The sequence below is a fragment of the Gopherus evgoodei genome, chromosome 1, assembly GCF_007399415.2.
Source record: "Gopherus evgoodei ecotype Sinaloan lineage chromosome 1, rGopEvg1_v1.p, whole genome shotgun sequence".
Lineage (NCBI taxonomy): Eukaryota > Metazoa > Chordata > Testudines > Testudinidae > Gopherus > Gopherus evgoodei.
The window spans coordinates 139,773,721-139,790,397 of NC_044322.1; the positions used below are offsets into that span (position 1 = coordinate 139,773,721).

Consider the following 16,677-nt stretch of genomic DNA (forward strand, 5'->3'; position numbering starts at 1 on the left):
CAGATACTGCTGTGCTGATTATTAAGAAATACTGACCACTGTACTCCACTTACATGCAGGCAACTCTTCTCTGGATATAAAAATATAAATGAAACAACTCAATTAAATACATTCTGGCTTAAGAAAGAGGTAACAACTCTTTGATAAAACTTGAAAAGGGAAGTGTTTATCAGCTAATCTCTAGTCTTTAAAACATATTCTTTAACTCCACTTGGATGCTTCACAGGACTGAATTCAGAGCTTAGCCATACTGCTCTTGAGTTAGCTAATGGTTGTTACTATACAGCATCATAACAAAGTCCTTCCACCTGCCTATAGGGCCTAAGCGTTTGGTCTGTTTCAGGTTTTTTAAAATCATGACTGTTGAAGACTAATAATATATTCTGATTAAAGTATGGCCCGGATTGGTCAATATGCTATTTGAGAAAAATAGAAATTAGTTGGCAAGAAATGGTTCCATTTTTTAGCAATAATCTCTCTCTGCTCACATTAGACAAACATCTAGCACTGAGAAAGAAAAGAGAAGGGAGTAATGATGAACAAAATTAAGAAAAACTTTCCACTTCAAAGAAAACTACGTTGAGATCCCAGCATAGAGTATCCACCTGCCAAAAGCAGCATCTCTGGGAGCAAAAAATATATATATTACACTTGCTCATGAAAGTGCAAATGCTAAACCCCTACTGCCACCCTGCAAATCTTTTCAGTATATGTGTACATCATATATACCCATGATGCAGTCTTTACTCTTTTGGAGAAAGACTGATAACTGCTGTGAAATATGCTTCTAAAACGCATGCTCTTTACTCTTCTAGCAATTGTAACGTTCATTTATTTCCTGCATCACACCAAGATCTGGAATTAAAATGATGGTAAAAGAACCGTTTTCCTGAAAACTTGTGATATTTTCACATATGGCTTTAGAAGTCTACCATATACCAGATGCACTCTGTGTCAAAACTTGGTTTAGAAGTATTCTTGAGATCTGGAAGCACTGGGTTTATTTTAGCAGTGATTATTTTAACATAATCCTGAAGGAAAATAAGAAATAGAAATTCTCTCTATGGTTTAAGCAATTAATTAATAAATCCTTCTTGCTGACATGACCCAATTGCTAAATGAAGAAAGAAGGGTTTCAAGGGCTGTGTATTTGGTTACCTCTGCTTAGAACACCAACTTTCTGTCACAAATATTGAGTACGATTGGTTCAGGCCTTAAAAGCTTAGACTTTCCAGAACTGGACTAAAATGAAAACTATCACTGTGCAAGAGATTAAAAAGTCTGCTAGACATGCATCCATGTCAAAAGTTGAAAACATCCTCCTCTTGGCTACTGAGGCCTGCATATAATATATCCCTACATATAATATATCCTTTAAGTTTTCCAATTTAAAACATCACTGAACTGAAAATCAACAGTAACCTCAATCTACACAAAAGTTCAGAGAGTTTTTAAGATGCGTAGTCAATGATTAGCAATAAAAAAAAAATCAGAGGACTTGAAAAAAACGGGAGAAGCTAGAAAATGAGACATTGCTGGAAGTTTCAGTCTGGGAAGTAAAAAAAAAAGTGGGGGAAGAATCATAAATGAATATATAAATGCTGAATAGAAGAGTTTGAGAATCAACTTAGATATAAGTCTCAGAATATTGAGATTTTTTTCTTTTCAAGATATTAGGGATTGGAACCTCTCCTAAAATAGGCCTTGGAATCACATATGCAAGGTAGGAAATTCATAGAAGTCAGAATTTAAGGCCTGAAGTGCTACCAGATCATCTAGTCTGACATCCTGTGTATCACAGGCCACCAACACTGCTCAGCACCCACACACTAAACCCAGCAACCAAAATTAGTCCAAAGAATTATAGCCTACAGGAGACTAAACAATTATGTGCCAGAGAGAGAGGTAGGAGGTGCACCAACACCCCCACAATGGCAGGGAATGGATTAAAAGAGATATAACCAGATGATTCTGGCAAGCTGCACAGGAAGGCAAACCCCCCAACCCCAAGATCAATACCAATCTGACCTGGGGAAAATTCATGCCTGACCCCACATATGGCAATCAGTTAGACTCTGAGTATGCAGGCAAGAATTAGACAGCCCAGCACCTGAGAGAGAAAGACTGCTCCGTACCATCCTAGCGCACCAGCCCACCTCATCCAGAGTCCCATCTCCAGCTATGGCCATCTCTGATACTTCAGAAGAAGGAGACAAAACAATCCAGAGTACACTGGGGCAAAAAAATCTCTTCCTGACCCCTGCAGGTGACCATCTGAGACACTGAAGCATGAGATTATAGGGATATAAGACAAACTGGTAACAGCCGGTGGGGAAACATTTGTATAAACAGGCATTCAGATAAACAAAAGTGTTATTTTGAGCTTGATCCTGCTGCAAGCTGGAAGGCAGTAAAGGTCTGGGTACAGCTGGGAAGTGGGGACTGAAGAGTCACGCTGGGGCAGTGTTTTGCCCGACTGGCTACTGTTGTTACCCTTCCAGGTTATGAGCCAATGAAAGGCAATAGATCTTCTCCTGCACACCCACATGCCCTATGGCTGTCCCAGGGCCCAGGCTGCCTGCTCTGGGCTGTGGCTAGACATGGCCTGAGTGGTGACTGTGATGCTGGCAAGACCCCCGCCCTGCTGGTCACTGGGAAGGGCTGTGTCCCACACCGTGGGGCTCTGTGATGGGAGAGGAGTGCAGACTAGTGATGCCCTTGTGGATAGGGTGGGTTACATGGACTGCACTTTGAACTGGATACAGTGTTGCAGCTATGCAACCATGTGAATCAGACACATTGCTCTCCATTAGCTTTCTCCACTCTTGTACTTCCCTAGTAGGTGGATGCTGTTCGCAGAGGGGAATTTCTTTAAGCAGAAGGCTATCACTGCCATATTCTGTTATTGTGGATGTACTCCTTGTGCTCGGTAGGACTGCCTGGGGGACACACGGTGAATTCAGATCATTAGAATTTTCAGATAAAGGGAATTTGGAGGACGAGTACACTGAATTTCCCTTATCTAAAATAATCTGTTATCTTCTGAAAGGAGAAAAATCAGATCAGTCTGGCATGACCTACCTTTAGTAAACCGTGTTGCATTACTTCCCCTTTACCTCTATGAATTTAATTATTCTTTGCTTCACAATTTTTTCTAAAGCATTGCATACAACTGAGGTCAGACTAACAGGTCTAAAATTGTCCAATCCCTTCACTCCCCCCTACCCCCTGCTTTTAAACATTAGCTATTTTCTAGTCATACGGTACTATCCCTAAATAGATAGATTTATTAAAAATCCTTACTACTGGACTAGCAATATCATGTGCCAGTTTTCAGTATTCTGGGATGGATGTTATCCATTCCCCCCTGATTTGAGTACATTAAAGATGTTCAAGTTTTTCTTCCATCTCAGACATGGTAGTTCCCATACACTTATTTCCATCAGCCATACTGCCTTCATGATCCTTATTATCATCCAGATTGAAAACCAAGGCAAAGTTTCATTTTGGTTTTGGGCCATGCCTAGATTATCTTTAATCTTCTCCCCATGCACACTCCACAGCAGTCCAACCTCATCCATCCTTATCCACTTTTAATTTATATAACTAAAAATCCTCTTGTTATTTACTTTAATTTTCTGAGCAAGGGCTAATTAAGCTAGACCTAGCAATTTTCACTTTATTCCTACATTTTTAACTTCCAAGATATAGCTGTCTATGCTAATCGATCCCCTTTTCCATTCCCTGTAGGCTCTCTGCTTATTCCTAATAACCTTTTTGGGGTGGTTTCTCATCCAGCTGGTTTGGGGCTTCCCGTACAAGATTTTTCTCCTTGCTTGGGATGCAAATTGCAGATAGTTTTTGTGTATTTGTTTAAAGAAATTCCAAACCTCCACTACATTTAGATCCTTGAACTCACCAGTCCAGCTGATATCATTAACTAAATTTCCTTATTTCCCAAAATCTGCCTTTTTAAAATAAACCACTGTTAATGACCTGGCTTTGATTATCCCTCCATTTAATTTAAACTGAATCAACTCCGGATCACTCAATCCCAGGTTGATATAACCAGCTCAGAATAATCCTCTTTAAATCAAGATCCCCCTGTTCAACCAGCAGGCTATCACTTTTCAGTGAATCTGGGATGCTGTAATGGCTCTACTTGAAGGAGACCTTGTCTAACCAGCAGTCATTTGGTCTGAGATCTGAGTGAGTTTTGGGATTTGATAGTTACAGTCTTCTTGGCCATTCTGATATTTTGAATATCTGAAATAAGCTACAGAGCAGGCACAGGTTTTCTTAAATCTTGTTGGAAGTTCTATTTCCGAATCCTTGGTGTTTGGAGCAGGCTATTGACAAATGAGGAAAGTGGCCTTATGGTTCAGCATAACAGAGGCCTATGTCTTAGCCTGAAGATCTTCACAAGAATTTGAAAAATCTTTTAGATCCTCTGGGAATTGGAAGCAGAAGTCAAAGGTTCTTCTTAATACAGGATTTAGAGTGATGTACTTGGCTACAGTAGTTAGCCACTTAGGTTGCAGCTTTTTTCCATTATCCTCCATGACTGCAAAGAGGAAACGGTCATCTAACAGAACAGACAGCAAAAACCTGAAGAAATATCTTTGAGCAGATTAGAAAGAAAAAGCATTGCTAAAAGAAGATCCTTTCCAACAGATATTCTTGGTCTTTCTTGCTAACCAACCTATGAATGCGAGATCTTTAATTACCTCCAGATTTTCAGTAGAGGACACTGCCTTAAAAGGCTGAGTGGGAAACAACAAATTCTGATCCTTAAATATGACAACACATTTATTTTTCCTACATATTTTTTTTTTTTTTGGAAATCCAGGCAACCATACTTTATAATAAATGAACTACTGGTTATTAAAACTTCCTTTATTATGTAGTTATTAGACCTATATATTGAATACGGATAGGAAAGTGATCATGCTTATTTTGAGTGCACAGGATTCCTTACTGGATACTGCAGCTAACTGGCCTATATTTGAATCATACATTTTGGTTTGAGCAACTCTATTTTAGTACAGCTACGTGTGCTATATTTATTCATGTACATACCCAGACTCCTCTAAGTCCATTAGAAATGTCTGACTCAATTCCACAGATTTATTGTATGTATAAAATAGTGTCTCCTTTTTATATCAATTCTAAATTTGCTACCAATTTCTAGGTCCCCTGTTTCTGTTATTAGACTAGAAAAGGAATGACTGACTTGTCTTAAATAAGACTAGCATTTATCGTCATCTCCTCTTGCTCTCTAAATATAGTGTAATGGCTCCATCTGCAGAGGAGCAGAGATCTCACTGAAGCTAGCGGGGGCTGCAGGAGCTCAGAACCTCTCAAAAGTCAGGTCACAAATCTCTAATTGACTCTCATAATCAACCCTTGCAAATCTCCTGCTATCCTCAATGTCCTTTTCTGAACTCAAGTTAGGCTAACGGATAGTGCAATACTCCAGCGGTGCAGAGAGTATGTGTATTTCACATAGTTGTTATAGTAGTTTATTTTCTATCCCATTTTAATGGGATGCAGCCTCCTACTTGGCTTTTTAGTAAGCTGTTGCACAATAAGCAGACAGCTTCATTCATCAACGGTCTGCAGCGAATCTTTAAACCCTTTCCCAAAAAAGGACTGGTTGCGTTAGAGGCCTAAGCTCCCAAAGCTACATTAGTTCTTCCAAAGTGCAACATTTGTGCCCATTCACCAATAATTACTTACACACATACACACCACTGTGACTATGCATTCTGTCAACTGCTGATGGCTAAGGCTGGATAAAATTAGTTGTACTTGTTTACTCTTTTATTTGAAATACTACGAATACAAATAACCCTCCGACAAAATGCAACAAATACACTTAAGTTACCTTCAGATGGGTGAGCGTCAGATCTGGGGAGTTTAGGGGAGAGAGGGGCAGTGTAGGGTGGAGAATCCTGAGAATATCGTTTAGTACTTCTGTTTTCTGATATTTCCTCTTTTGCTGTCAACAGAAAAAGTTACAGTCTTTCATTTCAGAACTAATAAAATTGTTGGGGGAAAGAGGAAAGATATAAAAGTGAGGTGAATGTGGGCTGTATTCACTCACTGGATTTTAATTCTGCTCCCTATATTGTGTGTCTTGGAATGACTGTAGCACAACTCAGACAGTACTACCTTACACCAATTTGAAACATTACCCACAAGTCTTCAGTGACAATATCTTTCACTATTAGCTTAACCTTATCAGGCAGGCTCAGTTATCACCACACAAACTTTCAGGGCTAAAATATAGTTGTGTCAGACAGTTATCACCCAAGTTGCCTTGAGCTGGCTTCATCCTGAAGAGAGTTCAAAATACAGAGCTTCTTGCTTGACAGACAAGATAAGGGAAGCTTAATGGCATGTTGCATCTATTTTACCACCTTATTAACCAAACGTACAAAGTTACAGTCAGATTACAGCTTGTTTTAACTAGCAGCGCCATAAAAGGAAAAAACACCAACTTCCAAAGAAGCACACAGGAACACAGCAGCTTCTATACAGCCATCTAAGTTTCTCCCCTAATAAGAACCTTCTGAGACTGCAGCCAGATCAAATGTTTGCAGTTATGAGCTAGTGGCTAGAGCACTGGATTGTGAGACTCAGGAGGCTTGGGTTCTATTCCCAACTCTGCTGGGTGACCTGGGGTAAGTCACTTTTCCCATCTGTAAAATGGGGATAATGTTACTGACCTCCTTTGTAAAGTGCTTTGAGACCCACTGTTATTATTATTATTATATATCATATAGATGGCAGCTATATTTTGGCTAGAAAAATTTAACCAAAAATCAAGAGCTACAGGAATAGGGTAAAAACAGTTACTAACTTTTCTGTAACACTTGTTCTTTGAGATGTGTTGCTCATGTCCATTCCAAGTTAGGTGGGCATGCACTGTTGCCGGAGATTTTTCCCTCAGCGGTATCTGTCAGGCCAGTTCTAGCACCCTCTGGAGCTGCACATTCATGCACCAGTATAAGGGTACTGGCCAGCCTGCATCCTCTCAGTTCCTTCTTGTCAGCTAACTCCAATAGAGGGGCAAGCGGGTGGGTTGCGGTATGGACATGAGCAACACATATTGACGAAAAACAGTTATGGAAAGGTTAGTAACTGTTTTTTTTTTCTTCAAGTATTTGCTCATGTTCATTCCATTTTAAGTGAATCCCAAGCAGAACTCAGGGAGGTGAGGTCAGAGTTCACAGACACGTGGATCACAACACTGCTCTACCAAACTTGGCATCATGTCTTGTCCGCTGGGTGATTGCACAGACCAAGTTTCTGCTCTGCAGAGGTCTTGGACTGGGACCTGGGCCAGAAACGCTGATGATAAAGCCTGAGCATTCATCAAATGGGATTTCAAGATGGCAGGAGATGGGATGCCCGCCTGCTCATAGCCTGTACAAATGCAGAAAATGATCCAGGATGAAATTCTCTGAGCAGAAACTGGTAGGCCTTTCATACTGTCTGCTACTGCCACAAAGATCTACACTGATTTATGGAATGGCTTGGTCCTCTGAACGTAGAGGGCCACGGCACACCTAACATCCAGTGTGTGGAGATGCTACTCCTCCGAATTCTTGTGCAACTTTTGGAAGAAAACCGGCAGGAAAAAAACCTGATTACTATGAAACTGCGAGACTACCTTTGGGAAGAATGCTGTGAGGGGGCATAGTTGAAGCTGGTCCTCAAGTTGGGCTTGCTGCAGGAGGCAAAGGATTCGAAGCCTGGAGACTAGGGCATGCCCGGCCCTATGGGTAGAGGATGCCCCTCTATGCTAAACATGGCGGCGGGGAGACCTAATCATACACACTAAATAGTAAAATAGTAAAATAAATAAATAAATGAAGGTAACTAAACATGTGAAAAAAAAAAAGGTGGGAATAACAGAACCACTGATTGAATGCCCTGCCGAGGCAAAATCATTTGTTCCAGTGACCATCACGGGCTGTAAGAAGGAACTGAGAGGATGCAGAGCCGACCAGGCCCCTTACATCAGCACATGACCACACGACACCAGAGAGTGCTAGAGCTGGCCCAATGGATACAACTGAGGGAAAAATTTATAGCAACTGTGCATGCGGTGTGCACACACCTTTACGTGGAATGGACATGAGCAAGCACAAGAAAAACACTAGCTTCACCTCTTAATCTATTTTTCTCTTCCTTTTTGGTTGCCTGTGTACAATCACCTAAACATTAAGGCAGTCGATTGCAATTAACTCACATGATTAACTAAAAAAATTAATTGTGATTAAAAAAATTAATCACAATTAATTGCACTGTTAAACAACAGAATACCAATTGAAATATATTAAATATTTTGGATGTTTTTCTACATTTTCAAATATATTGATTTCAATTACAATACAGAATACAAAGTGTACAGTGCTCACTTTATATTATTTTTTATTACAAATGTTTGCACTGTAAAAACGATAAACAAAAAATATTTTTCTATTCACCTCATACAAGTACTATAGTGAAATCTCTATTATGAAAATGCAGCTTACAAATGTAGATTTTTTTTTGTTACATAACTGCACTCAAAATAAAACAATGTAAAACTTTACAGCCTACAAGTCCACTCAGTCCTACCTTGTCTTCACAATTAGCTGAACAAGAACAAGTTTGTTTATATTTACGGGAGATAACGCTGCCTGCTTCTTATTCACAATGTCATCTGAAAGTGAGAACAGGCATTCACATGGCACTTTTGTAGCCAGCATTGCAAGGTATTTACGTGCTAGATATGCTAAACATCCATATGCCCCTTCATGCTTTGGCCACCGTTCCAGAGGACATGCTTCAACGCTGATGATGCTCATTAAAAAAATTATATGTTAATTAAATTTGTGACTGAACTCATTGGAGGGGAATTGTATATCTCCTGTTCTGTTTTACCTGCATTCTGTCATATATTTCATGTTATAGCAGTCTCGGATCATGACCCAGCACGTTTGTTTTAAGAACACTTTCACAGCAGATTTGACAAAAATACAAGGAAGGTACCATGTGCGATTTCTAAAAATAGCTACAGCAGTTGACCCAGGGCTTTAAGAATCTGAAGTGCCGTCCAAAATCTGAGAGGGACGAAGTGTAGAGCATGCTTTCAGAAGGCTTAAAAGAGAAACACTCTGACGTGGAAACTACAGATCCCGAACCACCAAAAAAGAAAATCAACCTTCTGCTGGTAGCATCTGACTCAGATGATGAAAAGGAACATGAGTCGGTCCGCTCTGCTTTGGATCTTTATCGAGCAGAACCCATCATCAGCATGGACGTGTGTCCTCTGGAAAGGTGGTTGAAGCATGAAGGGACATATGAATCTTTAGTTCATCTGGCATGTAAATATGTTGTGATGCCGGCTACAATAGTACCATACAAACACTGGTTCTCATTTTCAGGTGACAATGTGAACAAGAAACGGGTAGCATTATCTCCTGCAAATTATAACCAAACTTGTTTGTCTGAGCGACTGGCTGAAGTAAGACTGAGTGGATTTGTAGGCTCTGAAGTTTTACATTGTTTTATTTTTGAATGCAGTTATTCTTTGTACATAATTCTACATTTGTAAGTTCAACTTACATGCTAGAAATTACACTACAGTACTTGTATTAGGTGAATTGAAAAATACTATTTATTTTGTTTTTTTTACAGTGCAAATAGTTTAATCAAAAATAAATATTAAGTGAGCACCGTACACTTTGTATTCTGTGTTGTAATTGAAATCAAAATATTTGAAAATGTAGAAAACATCCAAAAATATGTATATAAATAGTATTCTATTATTAACAGTGCAATTAATCGCAATTGTTTTAATCGCCTGACACCCTACTAAACATCTCTAACATTAACGCTTTTAGTTTCAGATGGTGACCTTCATTATGAGAGAGAGAGATTTTTTTCTACATCATTTTCTGGTCTTACTCCTTTACTTTTAGGATTATTTCATTTCAACTCTCACTTCAGTTTTCTATATAATTATCTTAGTCTCATTATGGGCTAAGTCCTGGATACTGCTGACACTGTAGTCAGCAGCTGGGTGCAGAAGGAGGCCTCAGGGGTACCATGCCTGTCCTTGCAATCAAGGTAAGGGGTGCTGTTTTGGGCGGGGTGCTGTGTTCTTCACTTGCAGAAATGGGTTCCTCATTTCCTAAACCACCACAGCCAGCCATCTATAAACCCTGGTTTCTCTCCATACCTATGATAGACTCTATGTAGTCTCAACACCTTTGCAATGGTCACAGAAGGGAGAAAGGAAGAATCAGGATGAAGCACCTTTCAGTTGGGTAGAGGGGGGCTGCATACAGTCTTATAGGGCAAACTTATTTTAGGCAGGTAATAATTATATTTTGCTGCTGTGAATTAAATATATTTTACTATATGTGCATAAATCAAGCAGATTAAATGTAAAGTTTAAACTAGATCTTCTGCAGCATCACAGTGGGATGATGTATACATTGCCTTGTTTGCCTAAAGAAAAGAATTTGCTTAACAATACAGTTTTTCCACATGTGGTTTAAATCACCCCATCACACTAGGACTAATTTTACTAAGAACCACACAGTACTCATTTCAATCAATTCAAGTTGTAGGAGGAAATATCAAAAATGAATTGCACAAAATAACCATACACACCAAAACATGTTGTACTTGAAAAAGAAATAGTGTAATTTAGTATTACCTGGTTTGTTCCTATCATACTCTGTAGGACTATGTGCATTTCCCATATAAGGGCTGAAGGGCTGGCTACTAAAAAGATTATCACACTGCAGACTGTGGCAGAGCTTCTCCAAGAAACGCAGGACAAATGATGCACTGTTTACGGAAGGAAGATTGATGGCATGTTTCTCCCCATCAAAGGCGGCTGTGAGTAAGAAGATGATGTCAGACACCATCCAAACACCAGGAAGTAGAGTATAACACCACCACTAACTAAAATATAATACAGCTTGCTTTGATTAAAACAGTGTAGAGGTAAAAAGAGAGGTAAACAATTGTTCTGGTATCTTATGAGACTATTTAGCAAATTTATCTTCAAAGGGCCAGATTCTGATCTCAGTTACACCTGTGTAAATTCAGATTAGTTCCCCTGAAAGAAATTAAACATTGTCTGTGTTATTTGCTTATTGAACAGCAAGACATGTCAAATGTTTACAGGAAATAAAACAGAAGAAAACTTTTATAGTACTAGGGGATTTTTGAGGGACCTAATTTGTTAACATGAACTGCTCATACTCATCTGTTGCAGACTGTCACCTGTTACAATTATAGTGACGGGTAGGAGTAACTGGTTTGCTATTTCAAGAAGCTGTGTTATTCAACATTATAGAACCCATTCCAGCAGTGTTTGTGCAGGTCAAGCTCCCATTTATTTAAGTAGGAACTCTGACAATGTAAGGAAACCAAGAACAAATACCAATAGTAGTTACGTTGCTTTAAAAGTCAATTTATTACATGCATCTTAGACAACATGAAGGATGATATACTAATACTTTATTTTATATTTGTTACATAAGAACAGCCATAGTGGATCAGACCAGAGGTCCATCTAGCTCAGTATCCTGTCTTCCGACAGTGGCCAATGCCAGGTGCCTCAGAAGGAATGAACACATGATCCATCCCCTGTCACCCATTCCCAGCTTCTGGCAAACAGAGGCAAGGGACACTAGCCATTGATGGGATTATCCTCCATGAATTTATCTTGTTCTTTTTTGAATCCTGTTATAGTCTTGGCCTTCACAACATCCTCTGGTAAGGATTTCCACAGACTGACTGTGTTGTGTGAAAAAATACTTCCTTTTATATGTTTTAAACCTGCTGCCTATTAATTTCATTTGGTGACCCCTAGTTCTTGTGTTATGAGGAGTAAATAACACTTCCTTATTTACCTTCTCCACACCAGTCATGATTTTATAGACCTCATTAATATCCCCCTTAGTCGTCTCTTTTCCAAGCTTAAAAGTCCCAGTCTTATTAACCCCTCCTGACATGGAAGCCATTCCATACCCCTAATAATTTTTGCTGCCCTTTTCTGAACCTTTTCCAGTTCTAATATATCTTTTTTGAGATGGTATGTCCACATCTGAAGGCAGTATTCAAGATGTAGGCACATCAGGGATTTATATACAGGCAATATATTTTCTGTCTTATTATCTATCCCTTTCTTAATGATTCCCAACATTCTGTTAGCTTTTTTGACTGCCGCTGCACACTGATGTTTTCAGAGAACTATCCACAATGACTCCAAGATCTCTTTCTTGAGTGGTAACAGCTAATTTAGACCCCATCATTTTATATATATAATTGGGATTATGTTTTCCACTGTGCATTACTTTGCATTTATCAACATTGAATTTCATCCGCCATTTTCTTGCCCAGTCACCCAGTTTTGTGAGATTCCTTTGCAGCTCTTCACAGTCTGTTTGGGACTTAACTATCTTGAGTAGTTTTGTATAAATCTACAAATTTGTCACCTGACTGTTTACCTCTTTTTCCAGATCATTTAGGAATATGTGGAATAGGACAGGTCCCAGTACTGACCCTTGGGGTACACCACTATTTACCTCTCTCCTTTCTGAAAACTGACTATTTCCCTATCCTTTGTTTCCTATCTTTTAACCAGTTACCAGTCCACGAGAGGACCTTCCCTTTTATCCGATGGCAGCTTCTTGTATTAAAAGCATCAATAGGAATTAAAATATTTTAGGGAAAAGCCAAGCTTCCTCTTCTGGCAAACAGTGAGATGAAAAACGTTAAGAACACTAGTTCCAGGCCTCTAGATGAGCAATTCTCATTGCATTAGCTGTGTACTTTCTAACTAGAAATAATGTATAATGTAACACATCACAAATTAACAGGTAACAAACATGTAATTTATGGCTACAAAGACATTGTTATGAATTTTAAAATTTTTACTATTTTGCCTTCCTGCTTTTCCTGCTCATCAAGTATGATTTGGGTGTGTGCAAGAGTTTAGTATGAGAGTTTCCCCGCAAAAAAATAAGAAGTGCTGGAGAGCATCATATTCCATTGACAGGGAAACAGAGGTGTGCTTTCAAAAACAATACCTTTGCAAGTTTGACATTAAATTGCAGAAATCTGAATTAGGAGCCATACCATGCTGAGAATCATTCCACGATCAATAAGGGGCAATGTATTCAGTTTTAAAAACATATCTAGAGTGGTTTAAACTAGTATCAGAAAAGTGATACAAATAACACCTCTAATGTAAAGCGATGTTGTACAGGCATTTTATAAATGCAGTAAATATAAAAAAGCTACAACAGAACCTTACTCATTTGCTCTCATAAGTGGATGACGCATTGAGGATTACTGAATTATGAGAATCACTGAATTAGGGACAAATCCTGGCCCTTCTTTCCTTCATGGCAAAGAAATCACTGAGGTCACTAGATTAACAAGACTCTGAAGTCCAAATGAACTCCAAAGGACTCACTGTACCACTTCAGGGTCCCCCACAGAAAAGACGGTTACTCACCTTTGTAACTGTTGTTCTTCGAGATGTGTTGCTCATATCCATTCCAGTTAGGTGTGTGTGCGCGCCACGTGCACGTTCGTCGGAGAAACTTTTACCCTAGCAACACTCGGCGGGTCGGCTGGGAGCCCCCTGGAGTGGCGCCGCTATGGTGCCTAATATATATCCCAGCCGACCCGGCCACCCTTCAGTTCCTTCTTGCCGGCTACTCCGACAGTGGGGAAGGAGGGTGGTTTGGAATGGATATGAGCAACACATCTCAAAGAACAACAGTTACAAAGGTGAGTAACCGTCTTTTCTTCTTCGAGTGATTGCTCATATGCATTCCAGTTAGGTGATTCCCAAGCCTTACCTAGGCAGAGGGGTCGGAGTGAGATGTGGCAGTATGCAGAACCACTGCGCCAAAGGCTGCATCATCTCTAGATTGCTAGACCAGCGCGTAGTGTGAGGTGAAGGTGTGGACCGATGACCAGGTCGCTGCACGGCATATCTCCTGGATAGGCATGCGTGCCAGGAAGGCGGTTGATGATGCTTGATCTCTAGTAGAGTGCGCCGTAAGGTGGCCCGAAGGGACATGAGCAAGGTCATAGCATGTGCGAATGCAAGCAGTCAGCCAGGAGGAAATCCTCTGGGAAGAGACTGGCAGGCCTTTCATCCGTTCCGCGACTGCCACAAACAGTTGGGGAGACTTTCGGAACAGCTTTGTACGCTCAGTGTAGAAGGCGAGTGCCCTGCGTACATCTAAGGAGTGTAGCTGCTGCTCCCGCCGAGAAGAGTGGGGCTTTGGAAAGAAGACCGGGAGGAAGATGTCCTGGTTGGTGTGGAAGGCAGACACAACCTTAGGGAGAAACGCCAGATGAGGGCGCAGCTGTACCTTGTCTTTATGGAAAACAGTGTATGACGGATCCACCGTGAGAGCTCTTAGTTCGGAGACCAGCCTGGCCGATGTAATGGCCAACCAGGAACGCTGTTTTCCACGATAGGTACAGGAGCGAGCAAGTCGCTAGCGGCTCAAATGGCGGGAGCATGAGCCTGATTAGGACCAAGTTAAGATCCCAAGTAGGGGCAGGGTGACGTACGGGGGGATAGAGACGCTCTAGACCCTTAATGAACCGAGAGACCCAGGGGTGGGAGAACACGGAGTGGCCGCCCTCGCCTGGCCGGAAAGTGGGTATGGCCGCTAAGTGCACCTTCAGAGAGAATGTCGCTAGGCCCTGCTGCTTAAGATACCAGAGGTAGTCTAGGACTGTGGGGATCGAGGCATCCGAAGGAGTAACGCCCTGAGTTGCGCACCAGCAAGAGAAGCGTTTCCACTTTGCCAAGTACTTGAAGCGGGTGGAAGGCTTCCTGCTGCTGAGGAGAACATGCTGAACCGGCGTGGAACAGTTCAACTCTGCCACGTTTAACCACGCAGGAGCCACGCCGTGAGGTGGAGAGCTCGCAGGTCTGGGTGACGAAGCCTGCCGTGGTCCTGTGTGATCAGGTCCGGGAAGAGAGGGAGGGGAACTGGGGTGTCTACGGACAGATCTAGCAGGGTGGTGAACCAGTGCTGTCTGGGCCACGCAGGTGCGATCAGGATCAGATGCGCTTTGTCCCCGCAGAGCTTCAACAGGACCTTGTGAATCAGGGGAAACGGAGGGAAGGCATATAACAGGTGGTGCCTTCACAACAGGAGGAATGCATCCGTGATCGACCCCGGGGAGAGACCCTGAAAAGAGCAGAACTCCTGGCACTTCCTGTTCAAGCGGGGGGCAAACAGGTCTATGTGGGGAAATCCCCACCTCCGGAAGATCGAATGGATGACATCCAGTCTTATTGACCACTCGTGACATAGAAAGGACCGGCTGAGCCGATCTGCCAGAGCATTCCGGACCCCCGGAAGAAAGGACGCCACTAGATCTATCGACTGGGCTATACAGAAGTCCCAGAGTCGAATGGCCTCCTGACACAGGGGAGACGAGCGGGTCCCTCCTTGCTTGTTGATGTAGTACATGGCCGTTGTGTTGTCTGTGAACACCGAAACACAACGGCCGTGCAGGTGTTGAAACGTCTGGCAGGCAAGGCGGACTGCCCTCAACTTGCGGACGTTTATATGGAGTGTCAGCTCCTGGGACGACCAAAGGCCCTGGGTACGCAGGTGACCTAGGTGGGCTCCCCAACCGAGGGATGACGCATCCGTCGTTAAGGTCATCAACGGCGGCTGTGGATGGAAGGGCAACCCTGCGCATACCAGGGAAGGAGTTAGCCACCAATTGAGGGAGCGGAGGGGACTGGGGGGGACTGTCACCAGGACGTCTATAGGGCCCTGCCCGGGCGGCAGACCAAATGGAGCCACGTTTGGAAGGGTCTCATGCGGAGCCTGGCATACTTTGTCACATAAGTACATGCGGCCATATGCCCCAGAAGTCCGAGACAGGTGCGAGCTGAGGTGATCAGGGAGGCCTGTAAGCTCCGTATGATCGATACGATCGCTTGGAAGCGGGGCTGAGGCAAGTAGGCCCTGGCTTGAGTGGAGTCCAGTGTTGCCCCTATGAAGTCCAGCCTCTGCGTGGGGACCAGGGTGGACTTCTCGGTGTTGAGGAGTAGTCCCAACCAGGAGAATAGGTCCGTAACTACATTGACGTGCTGCCGTACCTGAGACTGAGAGGACCCCTTGAGGAGCCAGTCGTCCAGATACGGGAACACATGTATCTGTTGCCGGCAGAGGTGGGCGGCAACGACGGCCATGCACTTCGTAAACACCCTCGGGGCCGTGGAGAGGCCGAAGGGGAGGACTGTGAATTGGAAGTGCTGGTGGTTGGCCATAAAGCGAAGGTACTTCCTGTGCGGTGGAAAGATGGCAACATGGAAGTACGCATCCTTCAAGTCGAGGGCGGCATACCAGTCTCCAGGATCCAGTGATGGGATAATTGTTCCCAGGGAGACCATGCGGAACTTCAGCTTGAGCATCCATTTGTTGAGTCCGTGCAGGTCTAGGATAGGTCTGAGGCCTCCCTTGGACTTGGGGATCAGAAAATAGCGGGAGTAAAACCCCTTTCCTCTCTCGTCTAAAGGTACCTCCTCTATAGCTCCTGCAGCGAGGAGAGATTGGACCTCCTGTAGGAGGGCTTGCTCGTTAGAGGGTCCAAGAGGGACCGGGAAGG

General features: G+C 42.3%; 1 protein-coding gene across 5 annotated transcripts in view; it reads right to left on the reverse strand.

Moving 5' to 3' along the window:
* The window catches only part of SCML2 (Scm polycomb group protein like 2), a 143,240-nt gene that overhangs the window by 9,342 nt on the left and 117,221 nt on the right, over positions 1-16,677 (reverse strand). For all 5 annotated transcript variants that reach the window (XM_030574148.1, XM_030574138.1, XM_030574157.1 and 2 more), the window contains 2 exons: positions 10,721-10,903; positions 5,888-6,001 (listed from right to left, as the gene is read on the reverse strand). In XM_030574148.1, the coding sequence (XP_030430008.1) occupies positions 5,888-6,001; positions 10,721-10,903 (297 nt within the window). The remainder of the gene's footprint in view (positions 1-5,887; positions 6,002-10,720; positions 10,904-16,677) is intronic.